We start from the raw sequence: 21,155 nt of genomic DNA, 5'->3' as shown, positions 1-21,155 counted from the left end.
CACACATAGCTCGCGCGCATATATTCAAATTGAAGCTTACACCTTTCTACGGATATTCAGTGAATGAAGGAAGCGCATAGACGACTATAGCATATAACGATGCATAGCTCGTATGGAAGATTTTTAGTTTTTATTATTACTGCTTTTTCTCTTTACAAACCACATATATTTTCGCTTCACTTTCCCGCTTTTACAGCAAAACTACTTTCCGTTCTTTTTCTATTGTATATATATATATATATATATATATATATATATATATATATATATATATATATATATATATATCTGTATGTGTTTATGTCCGCGCGCGCGCGTGTATGCGTGTGCGTGTGTGTGTATTCATGTCATATTTATATATTTATAGCTTATAAGGTCTACGTCAAGACATGAATGGGAAGAACTCTCATTCATTTAATATACTCGACTCGATTACATTAAATAGTCGATTTTAGTTGAAAATACAATTTGTATCAGTTTTTAAAGAAATATTTACAATTTTATAAATTTATCTATCGAATTGAATGCATCTTCGTGTACGCTTTAGCCCATCGAACATTTAGAAAAATAAGACTTAGAAAAATTAATCTTGATTTGTACGGCGGAAATATACAGTCTCGTAAATATACTTTGTACTATAAACTCGTAGAAGCAATCAGTTCTAAAAATATCGTAAAAGTCATCGGCATTTTCATTATTGTTTTCGTTGAAAGCGCACAAATTTGTCAGGAAAACGCATTGAATTCGATTAATAAACTCAAGAATTTCTTTTTTTTTTCCAGAGCAAATGTATGACAAAATTATCACATCACTTTCATCGACAGACTAAAGTTAATAACTTTGACCCTGCTAATCCGCTCGTATATTCATGCATGCATTGCTCACGCAACCCATCCTCCATCCGCTTAAATTCATTTCGCATTTTTGTTTCGAAAAAAGAAATTGTCACTCTTTTTGGGTGAAAAGATTCATCAGCTTTTACATTGGTTGTTTGGAATAGAAGAATGTAGAATATAGCGAAAGATTAAAAAGAAAAGTGTATTTGCAAGAAAAACGGTTTAGCGCAGAAACGAGTTTCCGTACTAAATTCTGAAAGCTCTATGAAAAAGTTTTAATGGCTATATCATGTAGGAGACTGCAGTTTTGCTTTTTCACATTATACTTTAGAAATAGGATATACTATATTTTTGCTTTTTATACTTACGTAAGATATTGAAAAAAAACTCAACCGTGAGATATATCAAAGTGCGATCAATTAAAAATATCAAAATTGGGGTAAATTCAGCGAAATGAAAGCGAATTTTATTATAATCATTTGCTTGGCACAAACATTTTTACTTTTCGAGATTGATGATAGTGAATTAAGTTAAAAAAAACGTTGAAAATTATACCGTCGTTCGTTAAAAGCGCACGTATTACACCAGTTATATATTGAAATGTTGAAAAAGTTATGAAATTGATAAATATGAATGTCAAGTTTTTACATCGCAAAATGATTTCATTTAAGTTATATTTAATTACGTAATCTAACACTAATTTAATCAAAAGATAATTTATCGTGTTATGTCTTAAAAATCAGCATATCTTTTCTTTGACGATATTTTAAAACGTTAGAATGAAGAAATTACTGATTTCCACTAGCAGCTAAGACAAGCACAAAAATTCATTAAAATTCTTCAAAATATCAGAAGCATAACCAAAAAATAATAAAAAATTAATGATTAGTGACAAAAAGTAAAAAAAAATTTTGTTTATCATTTATTTATACGGATATATATCACATAGTGTGTTTAAAAAAATATACAGACATTTTGTTGCTTTAAAAGTTCGCCCTGCACTGCCGCGCAGTACGTCGATCATATTCATAATCGCTTTACAAAATTTTTTTCATCATTCTTAGCGCTTTTTTTACTTTTATACACGATTGTTGTAAAAATGATAGCATCTGAAAGAGCTTGGAGTATAACGAGTAAAACCTTTCAAGATTTAATTATATTAATCAAAAAAAAAAAAGCTTGATAAAATTTCGAATAAAAATCATTTTCGCCAAATGTGTCTTTTCCTTTTTTCACAATAACTTAGTCCCGTTTCTTCTATTATCCTTTTTTTCTGCGATATATAATTTTCTAAATATTCAATTATGTACGTTTATAGTTCAGTGACGAAAATATTTCAAGTCTGAGTCAGTCATAGATCATTTGCAAAAAAAATTTCTTTTTATAAAATACATATGTCTCTGTACTCATTCAAAATGCAATCATTAACCTTGCAAATACTAAAATTCCAAATCCATCGTTGAAAGTTTCATCGAACAAAAGTTTCATTTCATCTCAAAATTATAGACTCTTTTCCTTTTTACATATTTTTGTACAAGTTAAAGGACTTAGAAAAGGTATTTGCAAGATTGAGTTATTACGGTTTTTCAAGGATCTTATACGTCATGGATACACTTATTTGCATCTCAAAAACCATAACAAAACTGATGAGTTTGAGAGAAAAAAATATATAGATCTCCACAATTTCAACATTTTCCTCAATCTATCATTCACACTTTTGTTTAAAGTATATTTATTAGCGATCTTTTTAAAACAAATACACGTGGACTATATCAAGTATTTAAAAAAAAGAATCGCCAATCTTAATCATACTTGCACGTTGAACAAAGTTGTTTAAACTACTTAAAAAGAATAGCTTTAAACTTTATACAGAATGTACGATAAAGTATATATCTCAATTAAAAATTTTACAACTTCGCACTGTTCAACTAATGTTTCTCGTAACACAAACTCGTAATAACAGGAACGTACCTTTTTTGATCGCAATATAATTAACTATTCAAAAAATCTTAATTTATTAATTAACTGATTAATTAATAGTAACAAAATGCGCAAGTATCTTTTTACATCATTATGATTGATCGTCACTTTCGCAGGGAATAAAAGCTATACATAAATCTCCGAAAAATAAGATCTATCAACCTTAGCAGAAAAACTATTTCAACGATAATTTTGTTTCATACATTTCTTATATTTGTGCATTCTGCACCAAGTCTTGTCATCGTTAAGTAGATTTAATAAAATGCATACATAATATCGTAATTGAGGTAATATTGAATTAAATATTCTTATAGTGAATAGAAAAATAAATGTGTATTATAATGAATTTATGAGTAATAATTTGTAAGTATTATCATTATCCAAACAACAAGTGCAAAATTCAAAATCAAAACAAAAAACCTTTTTTCTTCACTCACATTCTGCAGAATTATTATTCAATAAATTATACCTAAAATCTTTTGTTTAGAAGAGAAGACAACATTTAATTATCAAACCATTTTTTTTACTTTAGAAAAATTAATTTCTTTAATTTTATTTAAAATTTCAATAGTCATTCGTTATCATTTCAATAATACGAATGAATTCAACTTGGAAACAATTTTACAAGATATCAGTCTGCTAAAAAAATACACAAATTAAATCTTACTCGTTAAACATTCTCAAAATTATGTTTGTTCAAGTTTTCATGCCAAGGTCTCTTAAAAGTATATGAAAATTGATATTATGATTAAAAAATCAATCAGTTCTGCGCCCTGCGAGTGGTCTCTTATGCCTATATCATAATAATAATCATAATAATAATATGTAATTAAAAACGTGTATAATAAATATACAAAAAAACGCTTCACGCGCGCAAAAAGTTCGTTTTTACACAAAAGGGGAGCGTAATAATTGGAAGATAAATTCGGGAAGTAGCGCATAATCAAAAGATTGCGATTGCTTTGTTATTTAGATTAGTCCTTAATCGACGAAAAATCAGTAGTAGAAATATAAATTCTTGGTAACGTCGTTCGTAAATAACCGCAATAATATATAGTAACAGATTAGTTATATGTACACGCTAGACATTTTGGTTTATCGTTCGTACCACTCCATAAACCATGATTTGCTTAAATTAATTAACCACACGATCTAACTTTCTCTTCTTCACGCAAGGAAAAATTACATGGAGAAACGCCTATGCGCAAGAAAAAATTAAGATTTTTTCGAAAGAGTGGACAAAAACAACATCAAACACGACTTGTCGGGTTTATTAATCTCTCATTCTCAGACACTTGCAGTGACTTTTATAGTCGCACTATTTGTTACTCACATTATATAGACGCGTCTCCCATCGATCCCTTCATTCTTGCCATAAGAGCGAGAAAAAAAAATATCACGTCAACGATTCACAAAGATATACGTAGTGAATATTTTTTGTTTGCTTTATTGCAAGGCGGATCCCTAAAATTGGAAAAGTGTAGGCGAAGCGACACACACCGACGAAAGGCTTTATTAAATTTTTCCTCTTTAGTTTTATTTGAAACGTGCTGCGGTGTAACCGCTCAAACGCGAACGACAGTCTTTGACGAGGAATGCATTCTAGGAAGATTAGATTTGAAAAAAAAAACGTTGTACACTCCGTTTCTATGTATAGATTAACATGTAAAGTATATATCTATGTTGTATCCTCCGTCTTCCTGTAGCGCTTTTGGAATAGTGGACTTGAAGAACGAAGTTTTTTTCTTTTTTTTTACGAAATTACATACTTAACTATGAACATTGTACGCTGGGAAGTATTTAATTTCAGAAGTTTCGACGAAGAGCTATTTCCTTCTTATAAATATAATAGCTGTTCGATCTATCGATTGACTCTTTAATTAGCGAGAAGACGTCTTGTGAATATTTCATATAGTCTATACCATCACCATATCCTCGTCGACATTGATGATCGTTGGAAAACTACTATCCGCTGAACTTTGCCTTTGTATTGGTTTTTTCCTGACAAGCCCATCTATGAAAAATACAGAGAAAATTAGAAAATAATAATAAATTATATGGCATTCATTGATATATTACTTAAAATATCTGATAGTGATATATTGTTATTACTAACCACTTTCTAAATTCGTCTAAATTCTAAGAGAATTACTTTACTGTCCTAATTTCTCTATAATATCTAATATTATCCATTCCACGTTCAATAATTTTACACTTTTATTCATCCAAAAAGGAAAAATGAACTTCGTCTAGTTAAAAGTATTACAAGAGATTTAGGGGGAGGGAGGGAAAGGAAGAGAGAACTGTAAAAATCAACTCACCAGCTGACGGCAAGAGATCATCAAGCGAACCGTCATCAAGATCCGTAGCAGAAAGCAGCAAGTCATCATCTGAAGAGGCCCTTGTTAGACTAGGCAAAGTTGAAGTAAGCAAAGCCTTCTCCTTTTGAATCTCCTGAATGTGTCCAACCAACGCCTCTTCTTCGTCTTCTCTGTCCCTTTCTGGATCAGTAGAACATGTAGTCACACTGCTGTTACCTCTACCAGCAACGACGCTTGGTAGAGTTGAGCTTAACTCTTCAGGACTAAAGATTTTCGAGGATCTGAGACTGGATAAACGGTAAGTCGCCGAGTGACAGGCTGAATCGAGTGTGTTGATATCGGCTAGAGTCGTCTTGACTATTCGAAGCTTCTCATGGACGATAGTCTCGACACACTTGGTCTGTCGACCCACATCTTGCAACGAGTCTTGTGCTGGAAGTGTTCTATTGGTGCGAAGAATGCACGGTGCAAATACTATCGCCAATGCCGAGGGCGACATTCGATTGTCAACCTCGTGCAGAGCAACGCGAGCTAAGTGCACGATTAATCGCTCCATTAAGTCAAAGTTTGGCTTCGGTAGCTTCTTCAAAATTGCAAATAAGGTGCTGAAATTAAATTATTGAATCAAATTAATCAGTCTTTATCAATTATAATATATAAAAGCAATTGAATATGAACAAATTTCATCAGATATTGTTAAAAATATTTCTATAAGTAAATTTGATATTTTTAGTGGCGCAAAGTACTTGTATAATTTCAACTAAGCGATAGTCACGTATACAAAACCTCTGATCAATTATTTGCTATAATTACCTTATTCTATCTTGAGACTCAGTCAAACTAGCCGCATGAAGAAAGTCGTCGTAATACTCGAAGGTAAGCAATGGTTCGGGCATGTCTCTAAAGAAGCTCTTCAGCACAGCGGCAAGCACATGCACTTGATAGTTTTCAAACTCCACATTCTCGAGATCACCCTCATCCATCTTCATCTTGAGCTCCTTAACCTTCGAACTGACGCCACTCTTACGGTAGATACCTTCAGTGTAGAGGCCGTGCAACTCAATTGTCGTGATTAGCCTATCGACCACCAATGGTATTTTGCCATCTCCGCAATCCAATTTGTAAAGAGGTACACCGAAAACTTTGTGTGAGTTAGCCTCATGTGGCGCATCTTTGCCGCATTCCGCTGAAGCGCGTGTGTAACATTTTTTGTGACAGGTCAACTTGCAATCTGCAATAAACAATAAAAATAAATAACGATATCTTTTAATAAACCTGGAAGAAAAAAAGTATGATGAAGTTTTACAACACTCACTTTGACAGATAAGTCCCCGCTCAATAGGCCACATGAAGAAAGACGTGCAAACTTCACAAGCAGTGGGAATGTTAATAATAGTCAGTTGAAACATGTGACTTCCGTGCTTAATAGGTTCTTCTTGTTTTCTCTTTTCTTTCTTTTCTTTTTTTCTCTTACTCTTGCTCTGTTTCTCCATAGCCTCTGTTTTCGCCAAAGCCATAAATTCGTTCATGAAACCCCTGAATGCATTGACACCCATTGTCAGTGGAAAAGCTTCTTTCAAGTTCTCTTGCTTGCAAACTGTTTCCATCACGTGAGAAAAGTTTGCTATAAGATCGGTGTACTTAATGTTGCCTTCAATACCACCTTGCTGTATACAAACACTGTACGTTATAACGAGCTCGTCTTTAAACTTTTTAAGAGCCTGTTTGAACACTCGATCAACTTCACTAGGTGGTTTTTTGCCGTCATCTTGTCCGTCCATTATATAGATTTTTTTCGTAATAAAATCCTGCATCAGTGCCAATTCTTTTGCATCGGAAATGATTTTGTCTGTGCTATCTTTGAAATCCGACGTTCCTGTCAAACTAAATTTCGACGCTACTGATTGTTTTTGATCATAAGGCGCTCTTTGTGGTTTTCTCTTATTTCTTCGATTAGGTGTATTCGCTGGTACGCACATCATTTTCAGAACACCACCGTTCTGAATACATTTGACATGAAAAGGCTGCTTGCAATAATTGCATTTGTAACCCTACGCAAAAATTACAATGAAATATTATAAACTATAGTTTTCTTTCTGATTACTCTACGTAAAATCAACTAAATGACTATTTATAAATTACCTGTGTAACAAAAGCATCCATTTTTTCATGACAACACGCACAAACATCGTCTTTATTAAACCTCGCTATTTTTCTAAATTCATGCTCCGCCAACTTAAACGTATTACCCTTCCATTCCAATAAATTTCCAGGTGCTGGTTTCAATTCGTTGGGACTCGTCTCCGAGTATCCCTTATTCTCGACTATTCCCGAAACTTTAGTAGCCGGATCAGAATTTCGTCGTCGTAACTCTTGAACTGAGATTACATTAGAACGAATTCTTTTATTACCAATAGGCTGAGGTTTGAAATGCGAGTCTTTTTTATCGACTGGCCATTCGGTAATAGACCGCGTGACCGATTCATGTTTCGCATCATCTTTCCGTGGCCAAACATTCGTTTTAATAAGGTCGCTTTCTTTAATGGTACCTAGAATGACATTTCGCGCCTCTGTTGTTGCCTCGTTCACCGATTCGCCCATTGAACGACATTGGAGTTCTCGAGGCGGCCTATTGCGTCGAGCACTTCTTACCTGCAACATTAAATTAAAATTTGTTGCTTATTATAGGAAAAATATAAATATTTAAAAAATATACATAAAATCTACTGTTCTTTAAAATGTAAATATTATTTTAATTTATTGAAATCTTGTATGATTAAATGAAATAGTTGCTTTCAATATTTTCAACATTGTGAAAAACTAAATTTACATTTCTATTCCTAAACTTATTGCATTTTTCTTGGAAAGTACGACTCGCATGTAACACTGACCGACTAAATATTTTAACTGTAGCTTCTAAATAGTTTTATAAGCACTCTACAATTAAATTAGAACATATCACCAATGCATATACAACTAATGTATGACGTATTCGATGCAACAAAAAATACTATTACTTTTTTGCGTCTATCAAACTGGAACAATCATGGTTAAATCTCGTTTTTAATGTATATCTTGAATTAATAATAACTTACCGGAACATCAGGTTCAGCCTTCTCCACTTGGGTAGTTAGCACGCTTTTGGGAATAGCAGACACATTTTCTCTGAGCGTTGCATCGCCTTCGGAGTTCTGTCTTCTCAAATAAGTATAATCCTTAGGATCCTTAGGTAAGATTTGCTCGCGTTTCTGGGTTAACACTAGATTCTCGTTTTCACTAAGTCGCCTTCCGGACGTGCGATCGAATTTGACAACTGTCGGTACGGCTTTGTTTAACCTTTCCAACCTGCTTAATCGTTCTTGTTCGATGAGAGTGTCGCTAAGATTTCGGTGTTGTTGTGATACGTTGGCCGACCTTGTAATGCTCGGTTTCTGATTTGGTTTTTGCGGCACTTGCAACGGATATTGCTCTGAAGTGTTACACTCTGACCTCTTATGCCAAATGTCAGAATTGGTAGTCGGTGTGTGCGTAAGCTTAACACTAGACGTCTGGTGGTACTTGATATCGCGTGGACTCGAGAACGATGTAGCACTTGCATTGAATACCGGTGGGGCACTGTGTACGGCACTAGGTGTTTCAGCGTCTGTCTCGCCGTCGCTGTAGCCTGTTGACGAACTGTCGGTACGTTTACTACTCGATGATAGTCTACTTGTCGTGGTGGTGGTAGTTGTCGATTGTACACTAGATTGTTGTTCGATGCTCGTGACACCTCGGCGGATCCTTGTGCTGGGAATTGGTTTGTCGTGCGAGTGATGCGACTCCAAGGACTCGACCGATACTTGAGATTCGTAGCTCTGTAGACTAGCTAGACTTTCGACACTACCTTTGCGAATTTCGGCGGAAGCTGATGTGTTGTTTGTTTCAGGATAGTGATACAAGTCACTGGATTTTGTTGATGAGGAAGTGTCATTCGATAGGCGCTTGGATAATATGACTTTCCGCTTGGTTATCGTAAGCGACGGGTCGATGGATGGTTCGTGATGGGTGCTGTTATCGGTTGTTCTGTACAAAATTTCATCACTGTTATTAACCAGTATCATTTGAAGTTCATTTCCAAGAAAAACAGTGAACAATAGTCAATTTGTAAAGAAACAAAAATTTGGTCTCGCATTAATGGAATATATATGCAATTATTTTATAATTCAAAAATTTAATACGCATACAGTTTATTCAAAGATTCTGAAAGCTTTTATCAAGCGCATAAAAATACGTCATGTGCCAAATGACATAATGACAGACTGTTCTTTAACTGCTTTAAAAGCAAATAATGAAAAGAGTGGCTACATACCTATTAGGAGTGATGCGACTACTGAAATCAGGTCGTTGTGATAAATAATTACTTTCAGTAATCGTTGTCGCATGTGATTCATGTCCATACCTACAATTAAATATAGATTAGTTACTTTTATGTTTCGATAAATAAGAATATTTAGAATATTTTACAATATATATAATTAACAACAATTTTCATTAAATATTATCTTTCAATCACTAATAATAAAACCTTCAAATATGAACAAAGTATTAGATTTTTTTCAAAGACTTACTCTCGTTGTTCTTTGACAGTTAAACTCTTCTTTTTCTTCCCAAGCTCAGCCAAAGCCCTCCTTACATTATTACCCCTAACAATCGCTTGAAACCTAACAACACCCTGTTTGAGCTTCTTGAACCAGCTACGTTGTTTATATGTCCTCCAAGCTGCCTGTATATGAATAGCTGCCTCAATTCTGGTTCTCAGTGCTCTGGCGAGTTTTTGGGCCGTGACCATGCGCCAGAACGACTGAATTAGGACAACGGCGTTCTTTAATTTAAGGAATCTACGTCGCTCGAGACACGCTCGGAACCATTTTTGTATTGTAGTGATACTCGTGATGATCTGCTGGTGTAACTCGATATCAAGCTTGATTTTTTCTGACTCGCGTAGAAACACTTTAGTCATGCCCAACTGATAGTTGTCGCGATTGAGATTGAGCGTGAGCAAGAAATCACGCACATCGTTTTGCGTGCTGAGGAGACCTTTAGGCAACAACATTCGATAGAGCTGGATAAACTCTTCATAAGTGAGACGCACGTTGAAGCCTGCTTGACGGATTCGCACTGTCTCTAACATACCGGTGTATCTGCAAAGAGTTGTGAAGATGGTCAGTGAAATAGTCAGCGTAATAAAATAATACGAAGTGTTATTTGTTAAACAAACCGAAGCTGTCGTTGAACCGTCTCATCGTCAAATTCGTTCGACACTTTGTTAGCGTTACTCTTGATACATCTAATGAAGAATGGATTTGCCTGGTTAAGCGTATCCATAAGACTATGAAGACTCTGTTGAAATTGAGCGGAGACGGTCATCGGCTGCTTCCTCGCTTTGCCCGGCCCCGTGCCGTAGCTTTGCGTCCTGCCTGCCAATGTCTTCACTGTTTGCAAATTCTTCAGTCCTTTCTTACCCCTCTCGCGTGGCCTGAACGATTTGTTCTTCCTGCATTGCAAAACGTTTTGCATGAAAATTTATATGATCTAAACTAACATTTATAGACTTGTTGATTTATTTCTTTTATTATGTTTTATTATTATTGTCGATGCACCTTTGTGACACAAGTGAAAACTCTCGTCGTATAATAATACACTGTAACTGTGTGAATTTTATCTTTCTACAGATCTGAAAAAATTTCAGAAACTATAATTATCAGAATTGTCGAATATGTGGTATCGTACGAATTTTCAACTGTATCTAAATAATTATTAACATTTTTTAATCTAGTATGAAAAATGATAATAAAAATACAACTGTAAAAGAATTTAGGTATTTTAGCACAAGAAGTAATTAAATCATTAAAGCCCCATAGAGATTAATATTTACAACCATTATCTTTCTAAAAATGATCTTTATATATTCTAGTAATGTAGAAAGAAAAAGACAGCCTATGAATAAAAAAAACTTCTCGTACGTTCTATTTTAGTACGAGAAAAAAGGCATGCAGAGCAAATACAGGTATAAAAATAAAACTGTCAACGCTATAATAATAATAGTTAGTAAAGTTGATTCAGTAATGAGAATTGACTTGTATCGGAATCAATTTACTTGAACGCGACAGAAGTATATGTATGTGTGTATTATACATATATATATATACACACATATATATATATACACTATTTTCCATGCACGATCGTTCCGCTATTGTAATAAACGAAATTACATAGCTACGTAACGCAGCACTTCAGCGATGTATAATAGAAGTTTCGAGTGAGTGAGTAGAAAATGATTATGAGTCGGCAAGAGGGGACAAGGTGAGCTTTGATAAAAGGCCAAAATTGCCAAGCGTGAATAGATCTTATTTTTGATTTGGATGTAATTAGGATACGTATTTGTGTTTCTGTGTGGTTGTGCGCACGCGCGTATATATGCGAACTACAATGTGATAAAGTCGGTAATTTATAAAATTAAAAACACCCTATGTGACTACATTATATTTATGCGAGATATAAATTTCATATATCTGCTGATAATCTAGTTGTAATTTAGAAAAAATATACCTTTTTACAAATCCGTAACCAATATTTTTTAAATTCATAAGTATACCCGTCACCGTCCAAAACCAAGACTACAGATTATTACTAAGAAATATTTTTTTGCCAGTGTAATAATAGTGAAAGCTTCAAATTTATACTTCTTTCCAGCGAGTACAATAGCTCCAATCTAATTCAAAAGTCGCAGAAAAAATTGGATATCTTCACTTCGACCATTCGCCAAGTTGTTTCTTATTGTTAAATTATTGATAGAAAAAGATTTAAAGCATAAGTTATTTTAACTTTAAATAATTCATTTAAGTCATTCATAAGCATAGCAAACAAGTTAACAGAGTTGAAATTAATTTGCACTTAATTATTAAGTATTGACATTCAATGTAAATTATTATTTGTAATACTTTCAAATTAGTGAAAAAACAAGACTGTTCTAAACTTAAAAAAACTTGGCAAATTAGCGCTCAACAGTACAATCGTACACCATTTAAAGAAACGTAAATGCATCCTTCAGCCATCATATTGACAAAGTTCGCAGATACATTTGCAACATTGTGAAAATGATGTAAAGAGAAAAAAATTCCTCGATTGTCTCGTCAAATATCATAAACTTGATATAATTTTTTCCAATATCAAACAATAGAAACGACAGCTTAAAAATTTTGTCCAGCAACAAAGTGAAGATCCAAATTGAAAACAAAAATAAAAACTGACGATAAAATAAAGAACCCGTAGCGGCACCACCAGCACACGCGCTACATACATGACAATCTGATTGGCGCGTTCCATGACACTCGCTTCGTCTCTGGGTATGGGCCTAGAGGCCTGTCTGGGTCTTGGTGCCGCTTGTTCAGGTCTTGGCGGATTGCCGCCGCCACCGCCAGCAGCCGAAGCTTGATTAACATTACGAAACTGCGGCCACGACTGCCTATTGTTGTTGTTGTTGTTGTTGTTGTTGTTGTGATGGTGATGGTGGTGATGATGGTGATGGTGGTGGTGATGATTATTGTTGTTGTTAAGGCTGTCGCTATTGTGTGTACTCGCAGTGGCTACTGCTGCTTGATGACCACCGCCATTACCACGATGATGATGCTGCTGTTGCTGATGCTTGTGATAATTCGGCCGACCGGCCGACTTGTGCGAGCTGTAAAAATTACGCTCTTCTGCTTAGCACAGCTCTGCCTTTGACTTTTTTTCGTAGCTTTTTTTTGTTTCTCGCTGTGGGTTTTGTTTTTGTTTTCGATTGATAAATCTATTTGTTCCGTTCTACATGAAACTTACCGTGCGCATCACATAACTGTTATTTTCAGCAAAATATCGATTTAAAAAACCCTAGCTTTAAATTAATAGTCGCATTCGAATAGTCATCTTATATTTTTTTAATCTCAAGTATTGGAGGGAAAAATGATAGCAATGATTATGAATTGATCGAATGATGCATGATGTTCATCGGAATCATGCGTATACAGAGGACTACAGTCTTAAGTAATCCTAATAATGGTACAATACCCAAGTGAAGTGAAATATGTGCAATGACGCAATGAGACGATTTGTCATGATGTCTTTAGCTAATTATATAAACTACATTACTAATCACATACAACACTTATAAGAGTATTTAGGTATAAGATGTACATTGAAACCATACAGAAAATAAAAAAAGAGATTTAGTAAACCAGTTTCCGTAATACAAGAAAAAGTTGAAACTAAAATGAGGATAAAATGTCATTCACGCCTAGCGCAAATCGTATGTATATAAGGCCAAGAAACTTAAAAAATGGATTTTTAAACAGAAACATATAGTGGATCGAATAACCACTTACGCTATTCGGTTAATAGTTAGATTCACTGCTGATAACGTCACAAGATGGCTATTGGCACAAAAGATAATTTAGACAATATCAATGTCATTATTTCTTCGTCGTAACGAGATCATATTTTTTTTCATCATATCATTAGTCATTAGTGAATATTAAAAAACAAACGTAAAACCCCTTTTGAATTTATTATTAATTACGAAACTTAGTAAAAAACAAATTATTATACTTAAATAGACATCACATACATTTCAATTGAATCTAAAGCACTTCAATGTACTTTGAATTAAAAACCCACGTCACGTGAAAAAATCATCGACTAGTTCGTTTCGATAAACATTGAGAATAGTCAACAAGTTTGAACTCACCTTATCACGTTTTCATTAGGAGTCCTGTATCTATTCTGCACCGATGCTTTGCTCCCATCTGCTGCATTTAAAATAATATCCATCAGAAAATTTCTAATAACGAAAAGTTTACTTAACTAGGTTTGTGACTTACCACGCCCATGCCTATGTGCTCTGCCAGCCTCCTGAAATGCAAAGTGAGCACGGAAGAAAGCCCGCAAAATAGCCCAACGGAAAACGGCAACCGGATCAGCTCCGACTAGTTCTCGAACGAAGGCCAGTGATGAATTTTTCAATACTCCAACAACACCATCAGGCCTCATGAGATCTAAATTCTTTTCTCTCATATTTGACGCTTGATATTTAACAGCTCCAGCATAATGACGAACAACGAATGTTCCTTCCCTTCGTTGTGGAGCTTCATAAAATGGATTGTCCTTGTGCACCGAGTTGAACTTTTGAAGAAGTGTTTCATTTGTGGCACCGGGAAAACTATGAAACAATGATAATCATTGAATAAAAAGTACATTCGATAGCGGATTGAAAGGAAAAAACTCACTTGCACTGATCATCTAGGAGACAAAGCAAACCGTTGGGTTTGCCTTCTATGAGATTTAAACATCCGGAATTGTCGCTATAACCAATATCTGTCCATCTAATTCCTTGTTTCCTGTATTCTCGTTGTTCATATTGAAAGACGTGTTGATTGAAATAATGCTGTAACTGTTCATTTGCGTAATTAATACAAAGTTGTTCAAAGCTATTGCAAGTCTTGAAGTCTTCGAAACCGAAAATATCGAGTACACCGATACTATTCCCTTGGTGATCCCTTAAGGTGTCTTTTTTAGATAGAAGCGCATGATTAACCTATTATATAGACAATAAATAACTATCTATTAGAAAACAGAAAAGAATTCGCGTGAAAAGCAAATATTATACCTGTAAGACTATCCAATCGAAAAGTGCGCCATAAAGACATTTAGCCATGGCATCTCGAGCCGCAATTGCTTCGGGTAGCCTATAATTTATAACTAGCGTTTCGCCGGAAGCGCGTGCCCTCTTGGCTGTGAGAGCTGCAAGTAGCGTCTCTTGCTTTACTCTTAGTAATTCCGATATTAGCGCGACTACTTCGGGATTCTTCACACCAACAGCCTCGTCGTGATGATGATAAGACTTTCTCGGTTGAAACTCCACGTTACCTTAAAATCAACGATTACATTGTAAAAAATTGAATTTATTTTTTAAACACCTCGCTCTACGTTGTGGCGTGAACGTACCGAGCAAAAGTACAGCCGACAAAACAGCAAAGAGCCGTCTCTGTTTCTCGGGAGTAAATCCAACCATTTCCATAGATTGCTTCAGTCTTGAAAACTCATGTCGCTCGTCGACGTTTTCCAGTCCATAACATCCGCTTCTGTTCAAGTAATTATACCATTCGCAATTCCTCAGATGCAACACTTGCCTTTCCTGTTCATTCGCTCCAGCCAACAAGTAGTAGAACACGTGATAATTTCTCTCGTTTCTACCTTGCGAAACGATTCTTGACTTTTCGAGGAGATATTTTTGTACTACAGCTCTGTGAACCAAGCAAATGATCATAATTAATTTAGAAAATCGATTACGAAAGATAATGTTAACAAAACTCACCCATGAACCATTCCGTTTTCCTTATAGTTCACCTGAATAAACTTGCCGAACCGACTGCTATTATTATTATGTGCCGTTTTCGCGTTACCGAACGCTTCGAGCACGGGACCAGCGCTTAGTATAGTCTGTTCAACGCCACTTCCATGCGAACCTTTTTGACTGAGCGCGGTCAAGTGATGTAGAAGAAAATTCGTGGACTCAGTTTTGCCGGAACCACTCTCGCCACTGATCACAATGCATTGATTCTTTTTTTCCTTAAGCATGCAGTGATAAGCTGCATCGGCAATGGCAAATATGTGAGGTGGTATGTCGGGTCCGAGTCGTCGATTTTGATACAACTTGACGTACTTCGGATTATAGATAGGATAGAACTTGAAGGGATTGACGGCAATGAGTATACTGCCAACGTAGGTATAAATGTTTCCGGCGAGAAAACGAGCTCGTAGATTGTCAAGCAACGTCAACTCATTAAGATCTGGTAGCTGGCAGAGATCAGGATACTCTTTGTCGCGAGGTTGATACAAAAAACGATTAAAATAGTCCTTCAATAGCTGCGGATCCATGGGAAATCTACTGTCGGACCATAGGTAGTCAGGCTGCTTTTTCCTAAGGTAGAATCTACAAAAAAGAACAAGTTAATTAGCAGTTCGAACATAATTTTTTGCGCCAATCAATAAGAAATATACTTGTAATATTCCTGCTGCGCAGCATTTTTCTTTGGCCAAAGCAGCATAAGCGCGACCGGGCACTCGGTTGGTCCCAATCTTCGCTCCTTACACTCCTGTCCGACGGAATTGCCAATAACTTCTGCTAACTCGTATCCATTGGAGAGATTGTTATCAACAAGGCTCAGTCTCTCGATTATACATTCAACTATCTCAGCAGATGATGTTTGCTTGGTCGCCCTGATCGACAATGCCTCATATTCGGCGCTCCACTCGCCCACGAATACCTGCACCACTCCTACGCTGTTGTTATCCATTTCTGTTAACCCTATTAACAATTCATAACGAGAATAAAATACAATTTAATTTTATAAATAATAATCATGTATAGATAAATAAAGTACCTTATTGATGTAGGGTCATCAGAATTGTCCTCTATCATCCATGAAATATTGAGAGAATGGTTGTGCTTGCACCTCCTTACATTTGGAAACCATTTTACGAGAACAATATTCTAGAATCTTTACATTCATCTTGCAGTAACTAAAATTTGTTCACTTTGAGATACACCATTGAGTTTTGTTTTTGCTACCAACTCTTATTTGCCCAAAGCAGCACACTTTTTTGCAATGCGATTCAACTTAAGGTACTAAACTCTTTAACATTTGACTACAGTACTAAAAGCACAGGAATGCAAATACATTGGATTGGTATCTAGATAGTTCCAAAAGTTGCAGAATAGAACTTGTGTGTCTTCAGCAATTAAAGAAAATACATCTATTAAAATAGCTATCTTCCATTTTAAGCAGCATATAGTATTTTGATAAGTTAGATAAGCATGACTATATGTAGAACATATTTTCAAACAGCACCACTTTCATTAACTTTTAAACTATTATCATAGCATTCATTATGTAAGTTGGAAACTGTGCTTAGATACGCTGCTGTATTGGCAGGCAGTAACTTGGTTTCCTTGCTGGACACCAAAATCTATAATTTTCTATGCACATTCAGTTATTCCAAATCTCTTGAGTATTTTGACATATTTATTGCAAAATTTCACCAATATTGTTACACAAAAAAGCAACTGTCAACTGAAAAATAAAAAATTTCTTTTTATTAATTTCATTTATATGTAATTGAAAAGGAAAACTTAATTGAACCAATTATATCACACATTTGTAAACATCTGGATTTTAGCACACATTCCTAATGAAAACAAAAGCATTTAAAATTAAACTACTGGAATTTAGCCAAACTTTATTTTTATCAAAGCTTACACTCCATTTCATACAGAGTGCTATGATTCAAAAATAAAATATCTCTTGACAATTGATTGTATAATTTTTTATGCTTTCTTATTAAAAATTTAGAACATCTTTAAAAAAATATTTTCTGTTTGAGGATGTGTTATGTTTCTGAAGAAGTTATTACCTCTAAATCTTGGAATTCTCTTCTTTTAACCAAAAAGTAATATTAGCAACTGTTTCATAAGTGACTTTTATGAATTTTATTATTTGTCAAAGAAAATAAAAATCATTTTACATTCACTCACACATGTAGCCTAAACTTTCCAAGATATTTTATCTGTGTCTGAAGTTGTTAAACACAGCTAATAAAAAAAGTATTACTGAGATTTTTAAAAGAAACAATTGAATTGTTATCTTCTTTGATATTCAAAAAAGATAAATTATCTTATCAGAACAGATTCTCCAAAAGAAAATCTACTGTTTTATTTAGCGAAAGTATTTCAATGCTAAAGCATAATATTAAATAATTTAATCTTTTTGATGCATAAATAAATAAAAAGTAACAATAATTAAAAAGGTATCTTTTATTAATAGAAGGTTGTTAATATTTTTTGTTACTGTTTTAAACTGGTATGAAAATAGTTAAATGAAAGCAGTAAACATACAGTCTAAAAAGGTAAAACACTCTATGTATGACTCTAACAATCCATTTTAGATTATTGAGAGAGCGCTTTATATTAGGAGATGACCTAAACTGATCCACATTAGTATGATTAATGGATAGTAAATTCTTTTTTACAACTACACTTAAAACTTGATTGTTTTATAGCTTAAAAATGTTCATTATTTTTTCAACTTTTTGTATTGTTCAACTACATTAGTTAATAAATAAAAAAGTAAATATAACACCTAAAAAAGTTAACCTTTCAATTATGGTTTCTATATAAGTTAACTACAGAATGAACATTGGAAGCTGTTGAACGTTTTAAAATTTCACATATGAGATTATTTATAACTGCATAAGAATAATACAGATCATCTGATTTCTTTAATTTATTATAGTATCGTTCACATATAACACTGTTTTCAACTAAAGCTTGAAGTACATAATATTAAGTCTAATGAAACTAGTTTTCAAAATCACAAGTGTATTGTAACAAATCAAAGAAATTTTTTCCTTTGAATCATCCTCATTGTAAAGTAGATCCAGCTTTGACTAACTGTAAACCCTGACAAATCACAAACAAAAAAATGCACCAAACACTTGCTTAATAGAAGAATCTTACTATTCAACAACCTCTACACTAAACCTTTTGAATAAGCAAAAACCTGAATGAGACACTCAACAGAGACCAACATACTTTTCACCATTGCCTGCCACAGGAAGCTGCTACTGCATCAAAAAACTGTGAAGCAGATCAATAACAAAAGGCTAAACGAGTGCCAGGAGCTAATCTCCGTATTATCATTGAGAAATGCAACGTAGATCACAGAACAGGATGGTTCACCTCACCAGAACATAATGAGTATCCCGCACAACCACAAGCCATAAGAAAAATTGTCACACACGCGTACGGTCGGTTGGTCGTCCACTCTCTCTCACTCGTCCCGCGGGCGCCACACTCTTCAATACATATAACCACATGTATATATATATATATGTATGTATGTATATATATCTCTTTCTCTCACTCTAAGCTAAAATCGCAATGCACTCAGTATCACACGCAGAATGTGGCCACGAAGTACAGCTTATTCAAATGAATTACCTCTCCGGGCGTAGTGTATGCCCTGACGACGACGCTCGGTTTCTCGCGCGACGTCGATTCGGCTGTCCACGTCCTCTTCCTCCCCCGTGCACGCGTCTCTCAATACTTCGCTCGTTCTCCTCCTCTCTCTTCCTACCAAGTATGTGTGTTTATGTGTGCATACGAGTGGCTGCGCTGCACACGTATGAGCTGACCCGGAGAAAGAGAAACGAGTTCGCCAGGCTCGTTGCTGCTGCTGAGTCTGTCTCGCTCGCTCTTTCGCGCAACTACGAAGGTGCGAACGTTGCGCTCTCTCTCTCTCTCTCTCTCTCTCTCTCTCTCTCTCTCTCTCTCTCTCTCTCTGTGCGCCGATGACCTAGTGCATCTCCCCAGCTGTAAGTTGCGTGCGCAACCGAACGATCGATTCTTCAACCCGCAATCGCGATAATTTTTCTCTTAAAAACACCGGTTACTCAAAAATGTTACACTCGGGGATAAGCATGCAGCATTACATCTGGTTTACATGATAAGAATGCAGAGATCGTATATGTATACGAGAAACGGGAGCATCAAGGCGTGCGGTGCGACTACCTGTATGGCTCCGTGAAGAGATGAGAATTCGTCATCCGACTTAAGATCTGTGACGTGGCGGCAAAATTTAAATCACGTTCACTTGTTGCTTTTTGACCATTCGCGTTTTTCATTCTTTGATTTTTAAATAAAAAGATCTTAAATAATGGTCTTTCATGTAATTTGCCGGAACATGAAGTAATAAATTGATTAAACGAACAATGAAAATTAATTCAATGCTGTGCCATAATGAAGAATGAATTCTTGTAACAATTATTTTCAGTTACATGATTCAATCGACAAAACATCATATATATGATTTTACGTAGCTATAAAACTTTGTGTTCTTTCACTTTAAAAGTTATAATATACACAATGTATTTTCGATATATAAATATTTGTTGAAAACAATGTTGGCACAATATGTATAACTTCACATTGCATTACACTTCCGTGAATATGATTCATAAAAATGACTGTTCTATCAGTGTCTTAAGGTTTATTTAATCATGATTCCGAGAAAACAGGTAATTGTATGTTACTTTGAAAGACGTTAGTGCACTATGACACTTGTGACAGCAGTACAGTTGCCATTCTTTTAATGAATGAAATAAACCTTATCTTTATACATTACGCGGGTTACGATATGGTACGTATGTACATAGTATAAGCTTGTGAAGCTGACACCCAACAAATTTTTTTTTAAATATTTTTGAGTTTTCATGAGCTAAAACGTTTTCTCCCTATTTCCGAATTAAGTCTTCACTTGAAATTTTATTTCCGGATTTTCCGTTTTGAAGAGAATCGGCAAAAAACGTGAGTTGAAAATCGCACTTTCCACACGTCGTATCAAAAAATACGGTACGGCATATGTTCGGGAAAGAGTTTCTCGTCTCGTGTACCTTTCCACCTTCGATTCGCTCGGGTGTAAACGACACACGAGACAAGACTCTACTTTCCCGCACTTGTATCGTAATGTACTATCTCGTCTCGTGTACCATTGGCCACACACAGTAGTCACAGTAAGACTTGTGAATCTGACGCCCAAAAAAAATTTTTAATCATATTTTTGAGTTTTCATAAGCTAAAACGTTTTCTCCCTTTTTCCGGATTATGTCTCTGCTTGAAATTTTATTTCCGGATTTTCCGTTTTTAAGAAAATTGCGAAAAAAAATCGGACGTTCGGACAGCGCGCAATATGCAGTGAACATTTTTCTCCTGTTTAAAAAGAAATAATATCGATAGCGGATGATAGCTCCTTATTCCCGGATTACGAAACAATTTTTCTTTTGTCGATTTTCTCGACAAAATTGAGGAAAATGTAAAGATTAGTAATATGCGGCAGTTAGTCGATAAAACAGGTCAAACATTTGCTAATCACCAGATATACAGTGC

The 21,155-nt window shown here is 34.9% G+C and overlaps 1 protein-coding gene across 1 annotated transcript; it reads right to left on the bottom strand.

The window, feature by feature from the left end:
* Positions 1-293: 293 nt before the first annotated feature.
* LOC131671692 (unconventional myosin-IXAa-like) lies at positions 294-19,360 on the bottom strand. The gene is made up of 19 exons (XM_058948307.1): positions 19,212-19,360; positions 16,597-17,286; positions 16,214-16,520; positions 15,528-16,145; positions 15,158-15,456; positions 14,820-15,079; positions 14,440-14,747; positions 14,035-14,372; positions 13,902-13,962; positions 12,480-12,860; positions 10,395-10,670; positions 9,745-10,317; positions 9,486-9,575; positions 8,233-9,199; positions 7,280-7,789; positions 6,453-7,188; positions 5,951-6,368; positions 5,138-5,742; positions 294-4,830 (listed from the first exon to the last, which is right to left on the bottom strand). Exons 3-19 carry the CDS (start codon positions 16,507-16,509, stop codon positions 4,733-4,735), a joined length of 6,834 nt encoding a protein of 2,277 aa, XP_058804290.1. The 5' UTR covers positions 16,510-16,520; positions 16,597-17,286; positions 19,212-19,360; the 3' UTR covers positions 294-4,732.
* Positions 19,361-21,155: the final 1,795 nt, after the last annotated feature.

This window comes from Phymastichus coffea, unplaced genomic scaffold, assembly GCF_024137745.1.
Source record: "Phymastichus coffea isolate CEN01 unplaced genomic scaffold, Cenicafe_Pcof_1.1 PCOF00133, whole genome shotgun sequence".
NCBI lineage: Eukaryota > Metazoa > Arthropoda > Insecta > Hymenoptera > Eulophidae > Phymastichus > Phymastichus coffea.
The sequence above is the reverse complement of the archived record's forward strand: the minus strand, read 5'-3'. Positions and strand labels throughout refer to the sequence as shown.